Source organism: Heloderma suspectum, chromosome 1 (assembly GCF_057233095.1).
Source record: "Heloderma suspectum isolate Gila_16-S chromosome 1, 16-S_ref, whole genome shotgun sequence".
Classification (NCBI taxonomy): domain Eukaryota; kingdom Metazoa; phylum Chordata; class Lepidosauria; order Squamata; family Helodermatidae; genus Heloderma; species Heloderma suspectum.
The window spans coordinates 418,292,832-418,312,691 of record NC_139458.1 but is presented as its reverse complement, the minus strand read 5'-3'; the positions used below and the strand labels follow the sequence as shown (position 1 = coordinate 418,312,691).

Sequence of the window (19,860 nt, the reverse complement as noted above, 5' to 3'; positions counted from 1 at the left end):
AACAAAACCTCTTGCAAACTTCAGCGAACTTACATGACAACTCTCCATTGATTTACCGGGTAGTACAGAGATTACTTTTGCTGCTATTTCAGTGTAACAAACTGACCTGTGCATTGCACCTACCTGCTGGAGAACTTCACCCCATTCTTCTGGGTTTCCAAGATCTTATATTTCAGATTGTTCCGCAGAACCTTCTCCTCCTTGTAAGTAATTCGGAAAAAATGCCCAAACTGTGCATTGCATTCTAATTTAATGCTCTTGCCAGCTTCCAAACCTGTTCCAAGAGAAGGGATTGGGGGGGGGGGGAGAGGAATAAAATGCATGACTGATTGTGGCATTATAAACACACAAATCACATTTTCATTATCCCCACTCAGTGAGTCAAATTTCTCTCTTGGCTGGGTTTCCCTGCTTGATATTGTACCAGGCCACCTGCTGAGAAGTTAACTCATAGTCACAGGGCTTGGAATACATCCTAACACCTAGCTGGCTAGATGAGGGAGTCAGAAGAGGTGCTCTAAGCTGTGGGTTTCCTTACACTACAGGGATTTCTAAAGGGTAATACCATACCATCGAAGAACACCCCGACTGACAAGGGGAAGCAGGACATTCCAAAAGGGTAATTTATTGACCTATGTTGGATTGACAGAGCCATTGCAGAAGATAAATGAATACAGATATCTAGCCTTTGCCAGGCAGCAAGGACCACACAGGGTCCAGCTGCCCCTGCCTTCCCCCTCCCCACTTCAAAATCACAAACCTTGTAGGATCGGGACTGCCAACCTGTGTGTCTTTAGAAGGTGCCAGGTAGGCTTCCAGACAACCCTCCCCCAACATGGTGATTTCCAGATGCTTTGGACTACAACTCCCATCAGCCCCAAGAAGCATGGCCCAATGGCCAGGCATGATGGGGGTTGTGGTCCAAAACACCCAGAGGGCACCACCTGGGGGAAGGCTGCTCCAAACAGTAGTCCACAGTCCAGAATCACCCTCTGCCAGCCACCTAACTGGTCACAGGATCTATAATGATGCTGGCTGATTTGGCAGGAAAGACCTCGCAACTGTGAATGTGTAAGCTTGGGCGTTACATATAAAACCCAAAGAGAGATGCAACACAGAAGTGTGAGACAGCTCTCATTTATAGCTTTTGTGAATCACTTTATTTTCCTTACAAGCGACATGGGCAGATGTGAGCATCTCAACAGTTTTCAAACTCTCGGCCTTCCGGACACCTCATCTACATCACCCTGTGGGCTAAGGGTTCCCAGAATACCTGTCAAGGAAACCTTGGGCAGTGTAGAGGATCCTGGGAACAGGGGGATATTCTACAGCGACCTTCCTTAACCTGGTGCCCTCTTAATGTGCCGACTCTAATTTATTTATTATTATTTATTATTAAATTTATTAATCGCCCATCTGGCTGGTCACCCAGCCACTCTGGGCGATGTACAACATACAATAAAACAGTTTAAAACAATAAAATTCTACAATAAAAACATTTGCTAAAATACCCTAACCCACCCCAAATGCCTGCCTGAACAACCACGTTTTTAATGCACGACGGAAGCTCATTAAAGAGGGGGCATGACGGAGTACCCTAGGGAGGGAGTTCCACAGAGTGGGAGCCACCACAGAAAAGGCCCTCTCCCTCGTCCCCACCAGTCTAGCTGTCCTGGCTGATGGGACAGAGAGAAGGCCATCCGAGGCTGATCTTGTTAAGCGGCCTGTCTGGTGCTGCTGGAGGCGCTCCTTAAGATAGGCTGGGCTGGAACCATATAGGGTTTTAAACTCCTATCATCCCCAGCCAGCCACACTGCTGGAGTGATGGGAGTTGTAGTTTAACGCATCTAGGAGGCACCAGGTTGGGGAAGGCTGATTTAGAGTGTACAATGAATTCAGTCAGGGTGCTGGCAAGGCCTGCTGTGTTTCACTCATGAGTGGACCTTAGAAGACACCCAGTTCTCCTGTGGCCGTACATTGCAAGTGAAGATTAATAGTGGTGGACAAGCCATCCTTCAAGAAGTTCATCCACCACTTCTCACTGGGGGGACCCTGATAAACATCCAAGAACAGATTTCAAATAAAGCCAGCATACACTTTATGCTAAACTGTGGGAATATGAAGCATTCTTGAACATCAGATTGGTGAAAAGATGACTTTGGAAAAACAACAACTCTAAAAGCATGTTGTAGAAAAAACAAATCCCATCCTGACATACTTAGTTCCCTGGCTGCAGTCTTTAGCACGCCCTGCATTTTTTCCTCCAGCTTATCCATATTCTCTCTCAACTCGGCGAGGCTTGGGTCAATGGAAGATTTCACGAGGTATTCGTGGCTTTCCACCTGGGAGAAAAGGGAGAAAATTGTCATGAAAGGTTTTAAAAGGAACCATCAAAGACTCTACAGCCATATTTATTTTGTCATAATTGCGCATTTAAAATTCATTGGAATGGGCAGTACCCTGTGGTGTCTAGCCATGAGTGCTAATGACATTGTGCCAGCATAAACCAGTGCTTGTGTAACATAATTAGCATAATGAAAAATGGCTGCTTCTTCCCACTGCATTAGTGACATTGTGCAAGTATTGTTTTATGCTAGAGCAACATCATTAGCACTAGTAGCCAGACCCATTGGATCCTTCCCATCATGTGTAGTGTTAGTCTTACTTAAAGTAGACCCATTGAAATGAATGGGACTTAAGTGAGACTAACATTGGATACATCCCATTAGTTCAATTTAAACAACTTCAATTAATAACATAAACTCCAATATCAAATGCAGTAGATTAAAGACTTTGATTCACTCAATCTCAGCATCTGAACAAATATTCATGGAGGGCATGTTACATCCACAGTATGCTCCATTTCGCAGCCCAAGGACCGATCGGCACTTTCAGCAAAAATTGCATGGTGAAGCCTTTGGGGGCTGTACACAGCGTGTTTCTGAATGCCCTCTCACACAGATTCCATGCACATTAAAAATTAGCACATCAACAGGCTAGACCACTCCAACAACTTGCTTGTGAAGGCTCCACGAGGTTGTCCTACAGCACATCACACCTCATCCAAGAGATGTGTTAAGACACTGGCTACGTAAGGATACAACTTCACGTCTTCTAAATGAAGGGATCTACCTGATGTGAGGGAGCATTTAAAAACGAATTCCCCACCTGCAATCTGAAGTCACATAGTCCAGGAAAGATTCTGTAATGTGGTTTTGTTAGCTCTTAGACTCACGAATAACACCCCTCTTCTCCAAAGAGCAAATTATTTGGAATACAGATGAACTTTGTACGCCCATCATAGTAAATCTAGTCTACCAGGGTCTCAGTGGCAACAATGAGAGTTTAGCCAGGCTGCCTTTGAGATCTCTAAAAGGAGCTAGCAGCAAGAATACATGGGGTGCACATTGCTTCGTGCACTGGAGAAATCCAATAAATCGATAACACCAAGGCCAGGAGAGAGTGGCTTGTCCAAGACCATTTTGTGAGCTTATGGTAGAGGTGAATTTGTTGCCTATATAAGACTCCAAGTTTGAGGCGGCACCTGACAAAATCCTTTCTGGTGGGCTGCTCCCCTGGCAGGCCTACCTGGCAGTGGGCAGCAGCAATGCTCTATCAAAGACAAGTGGATGGACCCCTGGGCCACCATTTTAACCTTCCACAATGTCTCAACTTAGTGTCTCTCTGGGGTATTGTGGGAAATTTAAATGGTGGCTTAAAGAACCAACTACGGAGAGCTGATTGGACCACCTGTGGGAGGGGGAGGGATGGTTTAAAGGAGGGCAGGTGTTAGTGATGCACCTTGCTGAAGAACTGGAGTCAAGGATGCCTTCAGTTTTTAAATTGTGCTTTTTAGATCTTATTGCTGCTGTTGGTTTTACTTTCTTTTTACTGTATACTGTTTATTTTATTAGGTTTTTATGCTATGTTTTAATATATATATTTTCTTTTTAGGTCCGTTCTGTGAACTGCTTCAGCTATTGGGCAGTATAAGAAACACAATACTTACATACATACATACATTGAGGCTGGGCCTGCTAACGGGGCAGGGCTTATAATTAGGATTGCTTCAAACCACATAGCACCCATGAAGATCCCCAAGTACTATATTGCAGGGGAAGGGGGAGTCAATGTGGGGACACAGTATACAAGGGAAGATCAACCAAAACCTTGCCCAGCCCAATCCCATCTTTGTGTATTGCTTCTGTCACTTGAGCGATAAATAACCACAACAGGGATCCAGGGAAGTCCCAAGGCAGATATGACCTACTTCTCAGCAGTCAATACCACTTTTTCTAACAGCAGGCTGCCAGACGGAGAGACAAGTAGACAGGTCTGTCTAAAGTGGATGAATTTTCAGGAAAAGCAACAGGATGAGCTGCTGAAAACCACCCAAGCCATCAGTTTTTTTGCAGAGTCAGCCCACCCACCCACCTCCCCGGACGGATTACTGGTGACTCTGCTGGGAACGCAAACTTCCAGACTAGGCCCAAGCCATTGTCTGAGCGAATCTTATCCGGCCATCTACTCAAACGGCTTGCTTTTTGGTGGGTGACAAAACCCCGGCTTTTGGGGAGGGGGGATCTTGGATTGTATTGCGTATGCTGCTGCCACTGCTTTCAACCACTGCTGATTCTGTTGCTAATTTGGTTTTCAGGCTGAACTTGCTTGCGTTTGATATGAATATTTTATGTCATGTTCACACTGTGTCCAGCTATAAAAAAGCAGGGTCTAAAGATCCAAATGTTGGTGGACTGCAGTGCCCATGAGCCCTAGCCAGCATACCCAATGGTGGGGGATGATGGGAGTTTCAGTCCCCCAACACCTGGAGGGCCACATGTTCCCCACCCCTTGGTATAAATGAATCAAATGAATAAGCCAGTGCTTGCTCTATCCTGCTTGCTGACCTGCCTGCCTGGGTTCCCCTGCTATTCCCCTGCTGCTTGTGCTCCTGGTTAAGACCACACAGCTTCTGCTCAACAATTGGATTGTCCTTTTGGCTTGTGACCCCCATGTCCCACCTGACTTCCACATTTGTCAAAAAAGAAGGCTTAATCCAAAAAAAGCTGGACCAGCTCAAAAGGTCCATTTTGTCTAGCAATCCCCTTCCAACAGGGGGAGGTCAAATCCTGCTGCAGAGCTCGTAAGTAGGGGTCAGAGGCAATCGGCTTCCCATTTCGTTTGTAACCAGCATGCAAATCCTGGAGGTTTACATGAAGGCTCGGAGATGGGAGAGATGGGAAATGGACGCAAGCGAAGATAGCAAATTTCCTAGTTTGGTATAAGGCATCCTTCACCACACTGAGGCTCTCCATATGTTTTGGCCTCCAACTACCATCTGCCCCAGCCAGCATGGTCAACAGTCAAGAAAGCTGGGAGTTGTAGTCCAAAACTTCTAAAGAGCACCAGGCTGGGGAAGGCCAGTATAAGAAATTTCCACAGGTCTGGCAAATACTGCAGCAGCAGATTTGAGAGAGATTGGGATGGGCAGCTTCTCGCCTGGTTCTCGCCACTGGCCCATAGATAACAGCAATACACGGTGAGGTCAAATGACACTCACCACTGCCTTCCTGTAATATAGTCCCTCAAGCACACAACTCGTGGCAAGTGCAATTTACCTTGTGTGAAGCAATGCCTTCTGGTAACATTGGGGGAAGGAGGGATTAGGCAAAACAGAGATCAGTGACAGGGCATGAAATAAGCTAAGCCAAGCCAGCCAGGAGCACACCCAACACAACATGGGGGATCCTACCAAAAGCTGCAAAGTTCAATGCCCATGGGACACATCTGGCATGCATCTGGCATTGAGCAGAGGGTTGGACTCGATAGTCTTATAAGCCCCTTCCAACCCTACTATTCTATGAATTCCCTCAGTCCTGGCTTAAGTGGAGCCATGTCAGAAAGGAACAGCTTATGCCTGGCAAATTAAGGATGATGTCAATGGTAAGTAATGACAGCTGTGACCAGAAAGGGCAGACTAGAGCACAGGCGCTGAACCTCTTTCAGTCCAAGGGCCAAATCCATTTTGGAGAAGCTCTCAGGGGGCCATATTCCAGCAGTAGGCAGGCTAAAGGCAAAGGGGCAAGGCCAAAATACCAGCATATTGTAGCTTAAAGCTCTTACTGCTAGAAACTAAGCTCTAGGAGAGGCATTTCCACCTTTTAGAATGGTTGAAAAACTACACAAAAGCCAGAAAACAACTTAATGATTGTGGCCGGGGCAAGGGGGTGCGGCCATATGGCAGGCCAGAGTTGGCATCCCAAGGCTCTGTACCCCTGTACTAGAGGAGGCACTTGTTCACACAGTAATTCAATATGTTACAGAACTCATTCCCACAAGATGCACTGACGGGCACTAACTTAGGTACTGTCAAAAGGGGAACAGACACATTCTTGGAGGGCAAGTTTTCTGGTGGCTATTACCTATGATGGCTAAGTGGAGCCTCCACCATTAGAAGCAGCATGACTCTGGATACCGTTTGCTGAGGGGTAACATTATGGCAGCCTCCCCCAACCAGGGCCTCTCCAGATGTGCTGGACTATTTATTTATTTATTTATTGCATTTATACTCCATCTTTTTTCCTCTTGCAAGGAACCCAAGGCAGCTTACATTATCCTCCTCTCCATTTTATCCTCACAACAACAACCCTGTGAGGTGGGTTGGGCTGAGAGTCTGTGACTGGCCCAAAGTCACCCAGTGAGCTTCCATGGCCGAGTGGGGACTAGAACCCGGATCTCCCAGCTTCCCAGAGGCCTCTGGCTGGCCACTGTAGGAAAACGGGTGCTGGAGCAGATAGGTCCCTTGCTCCAACCCAGCCAGGCCCATTCCGGCAAAGTTCCTACATGGAAACCCAACGCACATTTCTATGCATCTGTGAGATGTCAGGGCAGATTCAAAACAAAATGGGTGCCCTCCTGGGGGCTCCATTCTGCTTGGAAGAGTATCTGTGAAAAGATGCAGCTGCTTCCGTGATTGCTTTGTCACAGTGATGTTCTCACATTTGCCCAGCAGGGACACATTAGCAAAAGAGAGGATGAGACCACAGAGGTGGTCGACTGCATTCACTGAATGTCAGCACCGCTTCACAGAGAAAGAGTACAGAAAATGAACCAGGCAGTTGAAAAGTTTGTCAGGCTGCTTGTCCATATACACAGGGCGGCCTTCCCAACCAGGCGCCCTCCACTTGTGTTGGACTACAACTCCCAGAATCCCGCAGCCAGTAGTCCTACACATCTGGAGGGCATGAGATTAGGGAAGGCTGGCCCAGAGAGTAATGCTCGAGCAGTATGAGTCAAGCTACCTGCCAGGCAAGAATTGCTACGCTCCTTGGAGAAGTGGGTATTCACAGGGTTGAACCTCATCTAGGAGTAAAAGGATAAAAGAAAGACCAGAAGAAGACTTGAAAACCATCAGTCTGGCCAAGAGTTAGCTATACTGCAGCATACAGAAATATTTGAAATGGGGTGAGGAAGCAATTATAATCCAGGTTCCCAGACTACAAATGTGCCACAGCCACATCCAATAGGTTGAGAAACTGAAAGGCAACAAATATGATCCACCAGTATAGTTTGTTGCTAGTTCTCACGATTGCTATGGCTTATCTGATGACTTGGAGGGATGTGCCATCTGATGATGATAATAAAGCTTTTATTTTTACAACAAGCATACAAAAAATGTAAATGGATAAAAATCAGATAAAACATGTTACACATTTTGAAACATTCTGCAAGGTCAAACTCTGTAATTTTATTGAGATATTGAAAATAAATTTTATTTTATTTTAATCTATTAATAACAAAACATTTGGCGGTAGAAATGCAAGGATCTTTGTTCACTGCAGGTAGTTGGAAGTAGGGATGTCAGAGAATTTCTCCACGAATCTCCAGGAGGCCGAATGCCAACGCATTCGGCCCCCCGAAATTGGTGGGGAAATTCTCCGACACCCCCCCACCCCACCCCCCCGGGATGGGACTTACCTCGTGCGAATGTCCCTCTCGGCGGCGGGTCCCAGCGGCGTTTCGGTGGCGGCAGGGGCCGGTCTTCCGACCAGCTGCCGCCGCCGCCATTTCCCAGTAAATTGTAAAAAAAAAAAAAGTGATAGGCTACTTAACGATTTACGTAGCCTATCACGGCTAGATTTTCAAAGTCAGCCGTGATAGGCTATGTAAATCTTTACGTAGCCTATCACGGCTGACTTTGGGGGGGGGGGGGGAAAAGCACATACGCAAATGGCGGCGCCCATGGGCGCCGCCATTTGCGTTCCTTATTTGGGCACAGGTAGTCTACGTAAATCTTTACGTAGACTACGGCGAAAATAAGGGCAACGCTATTTGCGTTGCCCTTATTTTTGCCGTAGTCTACGTAAATCTTTATGTAGACTACCTGTGCCCAAATAAGGAACGCAAATGGCGGTGCCCATGAGTGCCGCCATTTGCTTACACGCTTTTTTTTTTCAAAGTCAGCCGTGATAGGCTTCGTAAAGATTTACGTAGCCTATCACAGCTGCTTTGAAAATCTAGCCGTGATAGGCTTCGTAAAGATTTACGTAGCCTATCACAGCTGCTTTGAAAATCTAGCCGTGATAGGCTACGTAAATCGTTACGTAGCCTATCACGTTTTTGTTTTTTTTTACAATTTACTTTTTTATTTCGTGGCCGGGGAGACGGGGCACTCCCCCCTGGCCAGAATTTCGGCGGGGAGGGATGGGGCGCCTCCCCCCCGGCCTGAATTTCCAGGAGGGGCGGGGCGCCTCCCCCTCACCAAGAATTTTGGGGGGAGAAACGGAGCGCCTCCCCCCCACACCAAAAATAGCTGCGGGACCAGGTAAGGGACTTTCGTCCATCCTTAGTTGGAAGGCTCAGCTGTGGTGGGCAACACTCAGACTTCCCAACCTACTACAAATTGTTTCTTACAAACGATTCAAGATACTGAGCTCCTGTAAGGTGTTCAGCATTCCTGAGGATCCCTGCTATTACTTTCCTTTAAAAAAAAAAAAAGTTTAGTCCTGAAGGTGGCATACCCTCCAAATTACCCCCCCTTTTTTCCCTTTCCATGCCATATCAGAGTATGTTAAGAAATGAAAATGGGAGCTTGCTTTGTATTTCAAATTGTTGATCAATAAATAAGAAGGCTTTCAACATCAGGTACCTAATCCTTTCCATTTCATTTTCATTTATTATATTTCTATGCCACCCCACAGCCCAAGCTCTCTGGATGGTTCATCAAAATTAAAAAACCATTAAAATACATTATATAAAGTAAAGGGTAATAGTGACCCTTTCATTCCAGCACAACCTGCCCATAGATCAAAATATCAACTAAAGAGACTTCTAGTTATAAAGAGCAATTCTGCACTTCAGAGAAGCCCACAGAATATGTTTGTGAAAGCAAAATTCAGAAACCATCTTCTATTAAATATATCCCTAGCATTTTCTTTTAGGATAACTGTTCTTTAACTTCATGCTGGCTGGTCCTACCATTACTGGAAAGGTCTGAGTTAAAAAGACACTTTCAAAACAGCCATCACATCAGGGAAATGGGTTTCTTATACTCAACACTGCTGAAAAATGGGTGTGTGTGGGGTGGGGGGAGACTCTCACTTTTACAAGGAGCTTTGGGGGGAAATATCTCAAAAGAGATGAAAGTCTCATATTCCATCAGCTCCTTTCCTTCACTCTCAAGCCTGTAAGGATGATAAAAAAAAGATTATGAAATCCCAAAAAGGATTTATGTGCTTTCTGTACCTAGCCACGTTATATTCTAACCTGCACTGCAGCAAACATAAAGCCATCTAGAGCCTGCAGAAAAAAGGGAGGAGGGACGAAGCTTTATGATCACACCACACTATCAGGTCCTACAGAGAAATGCTTTGTTTGAGGACCAGCAGTAGCTGAATGCCAACACTGCATAAGTCAAAGATGCTCAGAAAAGTGCAACGTAGACCTTCCTAAAGAGAAAATAAGTTGCTAGGGGAGGAGCAGGATCTTCCTCTCACTCTCTCTCTCAGGGCGGGGGAGGGAGATCTGGATTGAATTCAGGGCATATCAATTCTCTCTCTCGTGCTCTCTTACTTCCACACACCCCTCCCTCCTTGGGACTGTTGCTCAATGGCAGCGCACATGCTTTGCATGTAGATGTTCCTCGAGTCAGTCGCTGCCAGTTAAAAGGATCTCAGGCAGCAGAACATTTGCCCCAAACCTTGGGGAGTTGCTGCCAGTCAAAGTAGGCTAGATGGAGGCTTGGTGGGCTGATGATTTAACTCTGTTTCTTGTTTTTATTGACTGTCTTCATGTGTTTTCCTTTTATTATATTTCAACAGCAATGTGCGTGGTTTTTTTAAATGCTGTAAATTGCCTGGAGAACTTTGTTACAGAGTGGCATATAATTGTCGTAAATAAAATAATAAACAATACAATGCAACATAATCCGTCCATTATATAACACAGTTAATGTGCAACTGGAGGATGTACGCCACGTTCCAGAGACTGCATGCGACCGGGGACAAATGGGCCTCAAGTGTTTTTCCAAAGCTGTTGCTGTACTCACTGCTGCTGTTGAATACTCACCCAAGGCTCATTAGAGAGTATTATGGGTGCCTGTGCAGAGATGTAAAAATTTCTGGAGCTTTTGAAGCCATGGGGGGGAGGGTTTGTTTCCAGGAAAAAAAGAAAAATAAGCAACACTTTTTTTAGCACCCTTTACAGATCTAAAGTCATTTTGTTGGTTTAGAACAGCCTTCCCCAACTATACTATACTTTTACATTTAATATACCAAACATGAGAATTTTATAAGCAAACCAAGTTATACATAACATATTTTAGGTTCTTATTTTATGTCTGACCAGAGGGAATGTCAAAAAGTAATCCCTGAAATACCTGAATTTTCCTAGAAGCCAGAAGAAGCAGGAAGAACTGGAGGTAGAGGAAGACTAGTATACTGCATCTGTTCCTGTTTGTGAGGAAGTTTAAGGAAATCCCTAAACCTATTCCTGTTTATTCTGGTGGCAGAAGTTAACATTTTTTTTTAGCTGAGGCAGCGTTCCCTAGCAGTGAGGTTAAACTGAGAACTTATTAAAACAAACATAGGTGGGATAACCCATATGCTGTTTCATTAAATTTGGTGACAGAGACGGGGTAACCTACAGTGTTTTTTCCACATATGGGTTTGAGATTAGAACTATGTTAACTGACTGCTATAGCAACTAATCAGAACAACCTCAGAAACACAGGACTCAGTAGAACAAAACCCAAACTGCCAAGACTGCACATTTTCTTCCATATTATGATATGGTGACTCTACTCACATCTTGGGAAACTGAGCATAACTTGGAGCATCCCTACATGTCTATCTGTAAAACATACATTAGATCAATAATTTTAATAAGGAATGAAGGAAATAACTATGCTGGGAATCTTACAGAGATGATTAAAAAAAAAGTATTTACCTCCATGGCTTCATTATTTCCAGAAATTTTACTTCTCTAGTCTTTTTATAAAAGTCTTATTACATCTTTTTCAGAAATCATTTGTGGGGAGTAAAGGCTGGGTAACAATATATAAACACCTTGTCTTTTGTAAACCGCCCAGACAGCTTCAGTTATTGGATAGTACAGAAGTGAAATAAATAAATGAATAACATTATATTCTAAAAGAAAATACTTCATAATCCAAAGCTGTTCAATCTTTCCAAACAAAAATTGGAAAAAAACCAAGAATTTTCCTTGGGGGAAGAAAACATTTCCCCACCAAATTTTCCTAATTCTTTTCTAGGCCTTCACATCTCAATCCCTGTGACCATGCTCCTTCTCTCCTCTTGGTTCTATTTGTACCTATTCTGACATCTAGATCTATTCAGAGGGTAAGAACAAATGCTGCCAGTCTTACTACCGGTTAAGTCTTGAGGCTTATTTATAATTTGTTGTTTATAAATGCCTAAGTATGCTATCAACAGATGAACAAATCAGTGCCACAGATCATGCCTGGAGGCTGTTAACAGCCCCATGTAGCGGGTACCATCTTTGAAAGCCACCGCCACATGGGCTGGCCCAACCACATGCACCATCTCTACCACGCCGGTGCCACGCATCCCCAGTTGCCCTCCCCTTTGCCCTCCCCCAGTTGCTGGGGATGATGGGAGTTGTTGTTATTATTATTATATTGATTTATATCCTGCCTTTTTCCCAATACTGGGACTCAAGGAGGAGTTGCAACTCAAGACATCTGAAGGTTTATTTATTTATTTCATTACTTTTCTATACTGCCCAATAGCCGAAGCTCTCTGGGCGATTGCTGAAGCTCTATGGGCAGTTTGGGCAAGGTTGTCCTAGAGGTATGTATTACCTTTTGAAAAGAGAGAAGGGTAGTAATGGAACAGAGACCATGAATTTAATTTAGTCTGGACCAAAGTGGATCATTCCAGTCCTGTCCTCATTCTGGCTCATTCGTGTTATGGCTTAGTTCCCTACCCACCGCATTTATCTACCCTGACATTAAGATTATTGTCTGAGGCCTTCCTCCAGGTGCCCCCACCACATGAGGGGAAGCGGGTGGCTACAAGAGAGAGGGCCTTTTTAGTGGTGGCACTCCATTTGTGGAATGCCCTCCCCAGAGAGGCTCACCTGGTGCCTACATTGTGGTCTTTCAGTGCCAGCTGATGGTCTTTTTATTTTTCCAGTCATTTTAAGAACTGTTTTTAGTGCCTTTATTCTGCTGCTGGTTTTAATTTAATTTTATGATGCTGAAATGGTTTTATTCTTTGCTGGTTTTATTCTGCACTGTTTTTATTTTGTTTGAAAGTTTGTACTTCATTTTAATGTACTGTACACCACTCAGAGAACTTCAGTTATTGGGTGCTTTAAAAGTGCAGTAAAGTAAATTAAAAAAAATAAACAAACACATCTGCCCCATCTCCACCATCCCTGGACACCCGAGTGGGGCTGTACATTTTGAATATGACCTATGTGCTTAAAATCCAATACGAGTAGGCCCAGACTGTAGATTTGGTTTACCAGATAAAATCCAGGAATTGACCACATGATCTGGGCATGTATGTGTTGGATTTTACACACATAAGCTGTATGTGAAATGACTGTGTGGGTTTCAGAAGCAGGAAGTTGGGCCTTCACTTTCCATTGTGCAAATGGGCCAGATCACGATCACATATCATCCAAGCCAGCCCACAGTTGTTTAGTCCAGGCATTTCCAGGTAGGGCTGGAAAAAAAAACGCCTGCCGGAAACTCTGGAGAGCCACTGTCAGTCAGTGGCAACAATACTGGGCTAGATGGACCAACGGCCTGACTCAGTATAAGGCAGCTTCCCATGTACCTAGTTTAAGGAAGTATCAGAAGCCCATATTTAACTCCTTCAGCTCTGTTCTGAAATTAGGCTACTGACAGTGGGTTACTACATACTTGAAACAAAAGCAGCGCAGCAATTTTTTTAAAGCCACATTCCAGTAGAAATGAACAACATGGGCTGTATCCAATGTTAGTCCTACTTAGAGTAGACCCATTGACATAAAGTTGAATGCAAACCCAGATTATAATAGTTAAAGCCCAGGTAAATAAGGTCTTTGCTTCTGCAGTAAAAACATACCTGGATAGGCACTGGGTGAGCCTGTTTGGGCTGAGCATTCCCTGGACTTGGTGATACTTTGGTCCCAAGAAGTGCAGGGCTTTAAAGGTTAAGATCAACACTTTGGATCTGGATCAACAGCTTGGAACTGGACCAGTAGCCAGTGAAGTTGTTGATGAACTTGTGAGGTTGCAGTAGCCCCTGAGTCCCCCACATGTTGCCCACGGATACCTGTCTTGCCACCCGCCAGGCTGCCTGCCCCACTTGGTTTTAATTTTATTCAAGAGTTTTTCAATTATTATTTTTAACTGGGAAGCTGGCATGCTGCAAAGCGAAGGGCTGCAAAGTGAAGGGCCCTCCAGCACCACCTTTATTTGCGTTCAAAAGAGTGGTTTTGTGTTTTGGAGCTCAGTCCCTACCTCTGCCTTGTACTTAGGTTCTTGGGCAAGTTATATTTCTTTTAGTCTCACCAGTTGCCTTCTGGGGAATGAGGGTTTTGTGACTAGCCAGGCCTGCCACGGCAGCCATTTTTTGAATGGGCAAATCCCGCCCATGGCAATCAATTTGTGAGAGTGCCCAAGCCGCTCCCTCAAAATTTTAAATGTGTCCACTCACCCAAAGAGGTTGGGGACTTCAGTAACCTAATCAGGATATTATCAGAGCAAGGGTAGTTGCCGGACTGTTTCTATCCAGAAGTCACCTACCTCTAGCTAACGCTGGTGCACCATCTGCATTTTACGCATCAGGGTGGGGAAGGCTGCTCTAGAAAGAAGACACAGTCATCTCCAGGGAACCAGTGTGGTGTAGTGGTTAGAGTGTTGGACTGAGACTCAGGAGACCTGGGTTCTAGTCCCCACTCAGCCATGGAAGCTCACTGGGTGGCTTTAGGCCAGTCACAGACTCTCAGCCCAACCTACCTCACAGGGTGGTTGTTGTGAGGCAAAAATGGAGAGGAGGAAGAGGATCATGTATGCTGCCTTGGGCTCCTTGGAAGGAAAGGCGGAAGATAAATGTAACAAATGAATAAACAAATATTTCCTCTTTCTGTTTCTCCCCCAGTCCTGTCAAAGTTTAGATTATAAGTTCCTGGAGCAAGGGCCCTTTTTTTGCTGTTTCCTCTGTAAAGTGCAATATACACTAATGGTACTTTATCAGTAACAGTAATAAATAGATGTTACATAATGTAACGTATCTGCGGCTCTCTAAACCGCAGTCCATAAGCAGGAAGTTTACTCAGCACAGGCTGGCAATATAATTTGGTTGCTATGGCAACCTGTGGCTTTACCATACTCTATTAAAGAGGAGAATGATAGATTCTTACAGCGTTCGATGCTCAAATGCAAGCCCATAAAACCGCGACACAAGATTCTGATGTCTTGCACTGCGGAAAGTCTACTGTTCCAGTAACCACGGCTGTCCCTCCAACATCAAGTTAATTAACTTCTATGGATTTGAAAAAGCTAACAAAACTTGGCACAGTATGTCTGATGAGGCTTCATTAAAAATATCCACTTTGTTGTTCTTTTTCTTTAAAAACCAAAGAGTGTAAACAACCCATTTACATCAAGCAGCAAAGCGACTGGAAGCTTTGGAGGGGAAATCAGGGTGGGGGCAAGACTAGCAATGAGAGCAAGTAGAGAAAGAGCCCTAACTGTATCAGCACTTACAGCTCCAACTAGAATAAATGTATTCATCTCTTTATGAATTCCAGATTTCCCATTTGATTTTTTTCCCCTTAAAAAAAGGGGGGTAGTGGTGGTGGAGAGGATGATGCACCCAGGTGAAGAAATAAAAATTACCCCTCTAGAAGTTTTTATCACCCACTTCCAACACGTACCTGCATAATATTTCCGGAATGTAACATCATTTTACCATGATCTATCCTCCATCCTCACATCTATTATATTACCTTTCGGGCTCAGCAGCTCTGACATGCCCACAGAGCTTCATCATCCACAAGGACATTCCCATTAATTGCTATGGAACAAAGCAATACACCATACAAGAGCTTCCCCCTCCACTGATGTGAATGGGGAGACCTGTTCAAAAGAAGTCCCCCCTAACACTTGTACCTCCTGCACCATTTTACATATATACACACACATACACCTCATAGCCTTTCCTATGGAATGTGACTATTATTCGTTTGTCCAAAGCTATTTGGATATGCCAGTATCACAGTATGGTGAACTTCACTCTACATTTGGGACATGTGGTAGGCTGGGTTATGCAAGACTTGATCAATAGATGCTGATGCTATTGCTTTGGAGAAGGAGGTTTAAGATCAATGGCTTTCTAGTTTGTTTGTTTTTGTTCAGTCCTGTGATGTAAATAGGTATGTCAATACAGTATTGGTCATTACAAGTTCACTGCAGGATTGTCTCTGTCCATATGAACCTCCAACATCCCTCAGATCTTCTAGGGAGGCCCCACTGCATGTTACATCTATCTGGGCAAGTTTAGTGGCTGCCCATAGCAGGGCCTTCTCTGTGATGGAGCCAAGTCTATAACATCCCCTGCCTAAATAAAACCTCCATCTGTGTCAACCTTTCCCACTAGGTTTCCAGGCAAACAATTCATTCAGCATATAGCACTGATGAGTTGGATGAATTTGCTGTGTTCTCATTCTTCAATTCTTCCCAGCTTGTGTCGTGGCTTGATTTCATTTTTTTGCTACATGGCTGTTTTTAGTATATTTGACTGGACAGAACTCTGTTTTTAGAAAGGCAGGTTAAACGTTTTAAATATAAACTAGTTGTACATTCTAATGCCAGTGTTATAATCTACATAGCATTTTTCTGACAGAACCAAGCTGCATCACTCTGCTTTTACATTACCGTATTCATGTCCAAAGTTTCATCGATCATCTTTTGGAAATTAGAGAAATCGGAGAGCAACTCTTTAAGAGGCTTGGTGAACACCGCTTCTACTAGCATATCATAGTTTCCTGTCAAAACACAAAATATACACTTAAGAATTAAGAACAAAGAAAGAACCATGCTGAATCAGACCAAAGGCCTATCTAATCAAGCATTCGATTCCCACAGTGGCCAGTCACCTCCCTCTGGGAAGCCCACAAGTAGGACTTGTGTGCAATAGCACCCTCCCACTCATGTTCCCCAACGACTGGTATACAGAAGCATACTGCCTCCAATATTGGGGGTTATATACAGACATCATTACTAGCAGCCATTGATAGCCTTATCATCCATGAGGGTAGCCTTTTTCCCTATTGATAGCCATCTGTCATTGTCCAACAAGTTGGCAATTGACTGACTGATCCTTCACAAATGTATCAAATCCTATTTTGAAGCCACTGATGGTTGAACACAGATCATGATTTACCAAGCAGTAACTTATCACAGTGTGCGCATGTAACCACTTGGCAAGCCAGTCATCTGTATCATCCTCTCTGAGAATTTTACCACTCTCATGGTTCCTCAGACTCCTGAGCTGTCTAGCATTTTGCTTCCAACTCATAAGGAATTACAGTGGCCTGGTTCATACATAATGCTAACCTGTGGTTTATTTAACCCATGGTTTGTTGCCTTTCCCAGAGTTTGTCTGGCAGACGATTGAACAAACCATGTGTTTTTTCTCAATCCCTGGGTATTTGTTTCCTTCCTCATTCACCTGCTCCCTCCCTCTATCACAAATGCCTCTGCAGTGCTATAGTACCAGCATGTAGAGTGGCTGGGTTTTTGTTCTTTTTACCACTCTTGCCCGTTGCCTCTGTAGCCTGGCAAAACAATTCACAAGCAACCCATTGTTCTGGGTTCATATGTAATGACAGCCCATGGTTAAGTAACCCAGAGTTCGCAACCCAACAGCAAACCATGGGTTCTCTTTCCAGGTTGTTCATGGTGAACAACCCATGGTTTGTTAGCACAGCTGACTTCATACAACATGACAACCCAGAATTCAATGACCCATACCGTGGGTTCACATGTGCGAACCAGGCCATTTAAATAAAGACACATTCCTGTTCAAGTCAACACATGCCTCACAAGAGGAGTCAATGACCATAGTAAGTATGGAATGACATTTACAACTTGTACCACACACACTTTTTGGATCACGTTTCATTGCATATGTTAAAAGCAGGTTAGTGGCTGTGGAGACTTTGGATGTAAAATGTGATGGCTAGAACTGCTCAAGTTACAAGAAAATGTTACAGAGTTAAAAAAAACAACTTTTTGTTCAAATTAATGAGGTGCTTTGGTTTCACAAAACAAATTCTCGATATGCCAAGAGTACCAATCCCTATGTAGCCAAAACAGCACCACCCATGCATAAGAGGAAAGGATCAGAAAGCTGAGGGGAACCCCAAGGTTTGCAGAGGCACAAATCATCTTTAGGGTAAATAACCCTATGGGAGAGGGACCAAAAACAGCCCAACCAGGACTGAGTATACTCAGGGGGTCCACAGAATGTTGACTGACTTCTGGGGGTGGGGGGATCGTTCCCTCCGCACTTCTCCTGCCCTGCTTTTTCTGCTAGACAGCTGATTGCGGCTTTCTAGTTGCAGGAGCACAGAGCGGGGAAGGAGGCTGCTGTATGACATGTAGGATGTGTCGTACAGGCAGCTACGGTCTCCCCACTCTGGAACACCCCCAGCCACGCCCCTCTCCAGCCCCTCCGCACTCCTCTTGCAAGTGCAGAGGAGGGGCAGTTCTGCGTTGCCTCCGAGGCAGTGCGGAAGTGGGGGGAGGTTGGTTCTTCAGGAACCGACCTTGGAGCGCAGGCTCCGAGGTCGATTCCCCGATAACAGCATACCCTATGGTCGTTTAGCTGCTGTCTAGTGGCCACAGGATTGCTCCCTTAGTTATCTTATTGTATTAGAAAAGAAAAAAGAGGTGAAGAAACCCCCTTATGGTGGAGGACAAAACCCTCCTCGTTTTGCACTCCAAGCCTGGATTGCTAGCCTCCACACATGCATCCATCACCACCTAGGCTCTGAAAGGAGGACGAAAACAATAATCCCAAATACTGTAAGAGTCCTACTTTGTGGAGCCCATAAATGAACCATGCTCCAGCAGCTGGGAGCAACTGAGCGTTGCCTCCCATGCTTAAGGGACTGGCCACCCTGGATTCAGAGCAGGAGGGAAAAGCAGGTTACCGTCAGTTTTGTCCAATGCCTGTATCACATTAGGTATCTGATTCACAGCCTGATATATTTTGTAGCAGTCCTGCAGAGTGGCTTTCTTCTGAAATTTCTTGGCTATCCGATTGAAGTCTGGGAAGCGACGGAGGAGATCATCTTGAAGAGCCTGCCTGAGCTCTGCATCTTCCACAAAGGACTCCACCAAGTTTAGCCTGCGGGAGGGACAAGTTGAAAAACAGGGGGAAGGGAGAGAGAGAATCAATTCAAGCATGCAGGGCTCCCATGGCCTCGGGAGCTAACCTAGACACATTTTCAACTCCCCCACCCTTTTCATGATAGCACAGACGGTTTATCTTGCACCAACAGCCAACTCCCCAATGGTGGCAGAAAAATCACACTGAGAAGAGCCAAGAGCTCAACAGCTTGTAGCCGGTTTGCTTTGCTACTATCTAGAACGTTAACAACAATGTCTACTAAATACTTAAAGAACGAGATCCCAAAGCAAAAAGGGAATCTTCAAGATTCAGCTAAACCATCCCTGAGGTCAGACTCTAAAGAGGAAGATTAAATTCAATTTCCCTTGGTATATTATCAATAAACATTTTATACTCTTTAGGGTATTGAAAGCATAGTCTCAGTAATCTTTACGTCAGGGATGGGTGGTTCCCCAGATGGTCACGTCCCCTTCGCCTGGACCCACCCCCTTTCCCACAACCCTGATTGTTGGGTGGTTTCCCTGTTTTTGTGCAGTGCCCCCCCCCCATTCTAAAAGTTTGAAATGCCTCTCCTAAGGTTTAGTTACTGGTAATTAGAGCTTTAAACTAAACTATTGCTGGTATTTTTTGCATTTTGGGCCTGCAACTTTGTCTTCAGTCCAGACCACCACCAAAATGTGGCCCTTGAGATCTTCTCTGAAATTAAATTTGGTCCTCGGGCTAAAATAGCTCCCACACCCCTGCTTTACAACAATACTGTTAGGCTGTTACCACCATACTATTCTCATATTGCAATATGGGGGGGGGGGAGGCCAAGAGGCTTGCCTAAGGCCAGCAGGTGAGTTCATGGCTAAAGCCACGTGATTCACGCTATTTGCCACTACTGCTGCTATCTACTTGCCACAATGACTGGATTCCAGAGCCCAGGTACGCTTACTTGGAATTAAGTTCCAACAACTGCAACAAA

General features: G+C 44.7%; 1 protein-coding gene across 1 annotated transcript in view; it reads right to left on the bottom strand.

Annotated features, from left to right (window-relative positions):
• Positions 1-19,860, bottom strand: part of MSH2 (mutS homolog 2) — an 87,152-nt gene that overhangs the window by 20,099 nt on the left and 47,193 nt on the right. The window contains exons 7-10 of the mRNA XM_084829189.1: positions 18,694-18,890; positions 16,412-16,521; positions 2,219-2,342; positions 124-274 (exon numbers count right to left, since the gene is read on the bottom strand). Coding sequence (XP_084685315.1) covers positions 124-274; positions 2,219-2,342; positions 16,412-16,521; positions 18,694-18,890 — 582 coding nt within the window. The remainder of the gene's footprint in view (positions 1-123; positions 275-2,218; positions 2,343-16,411; positions 16,522-18,693; positions 18,891-19,860) is intronic.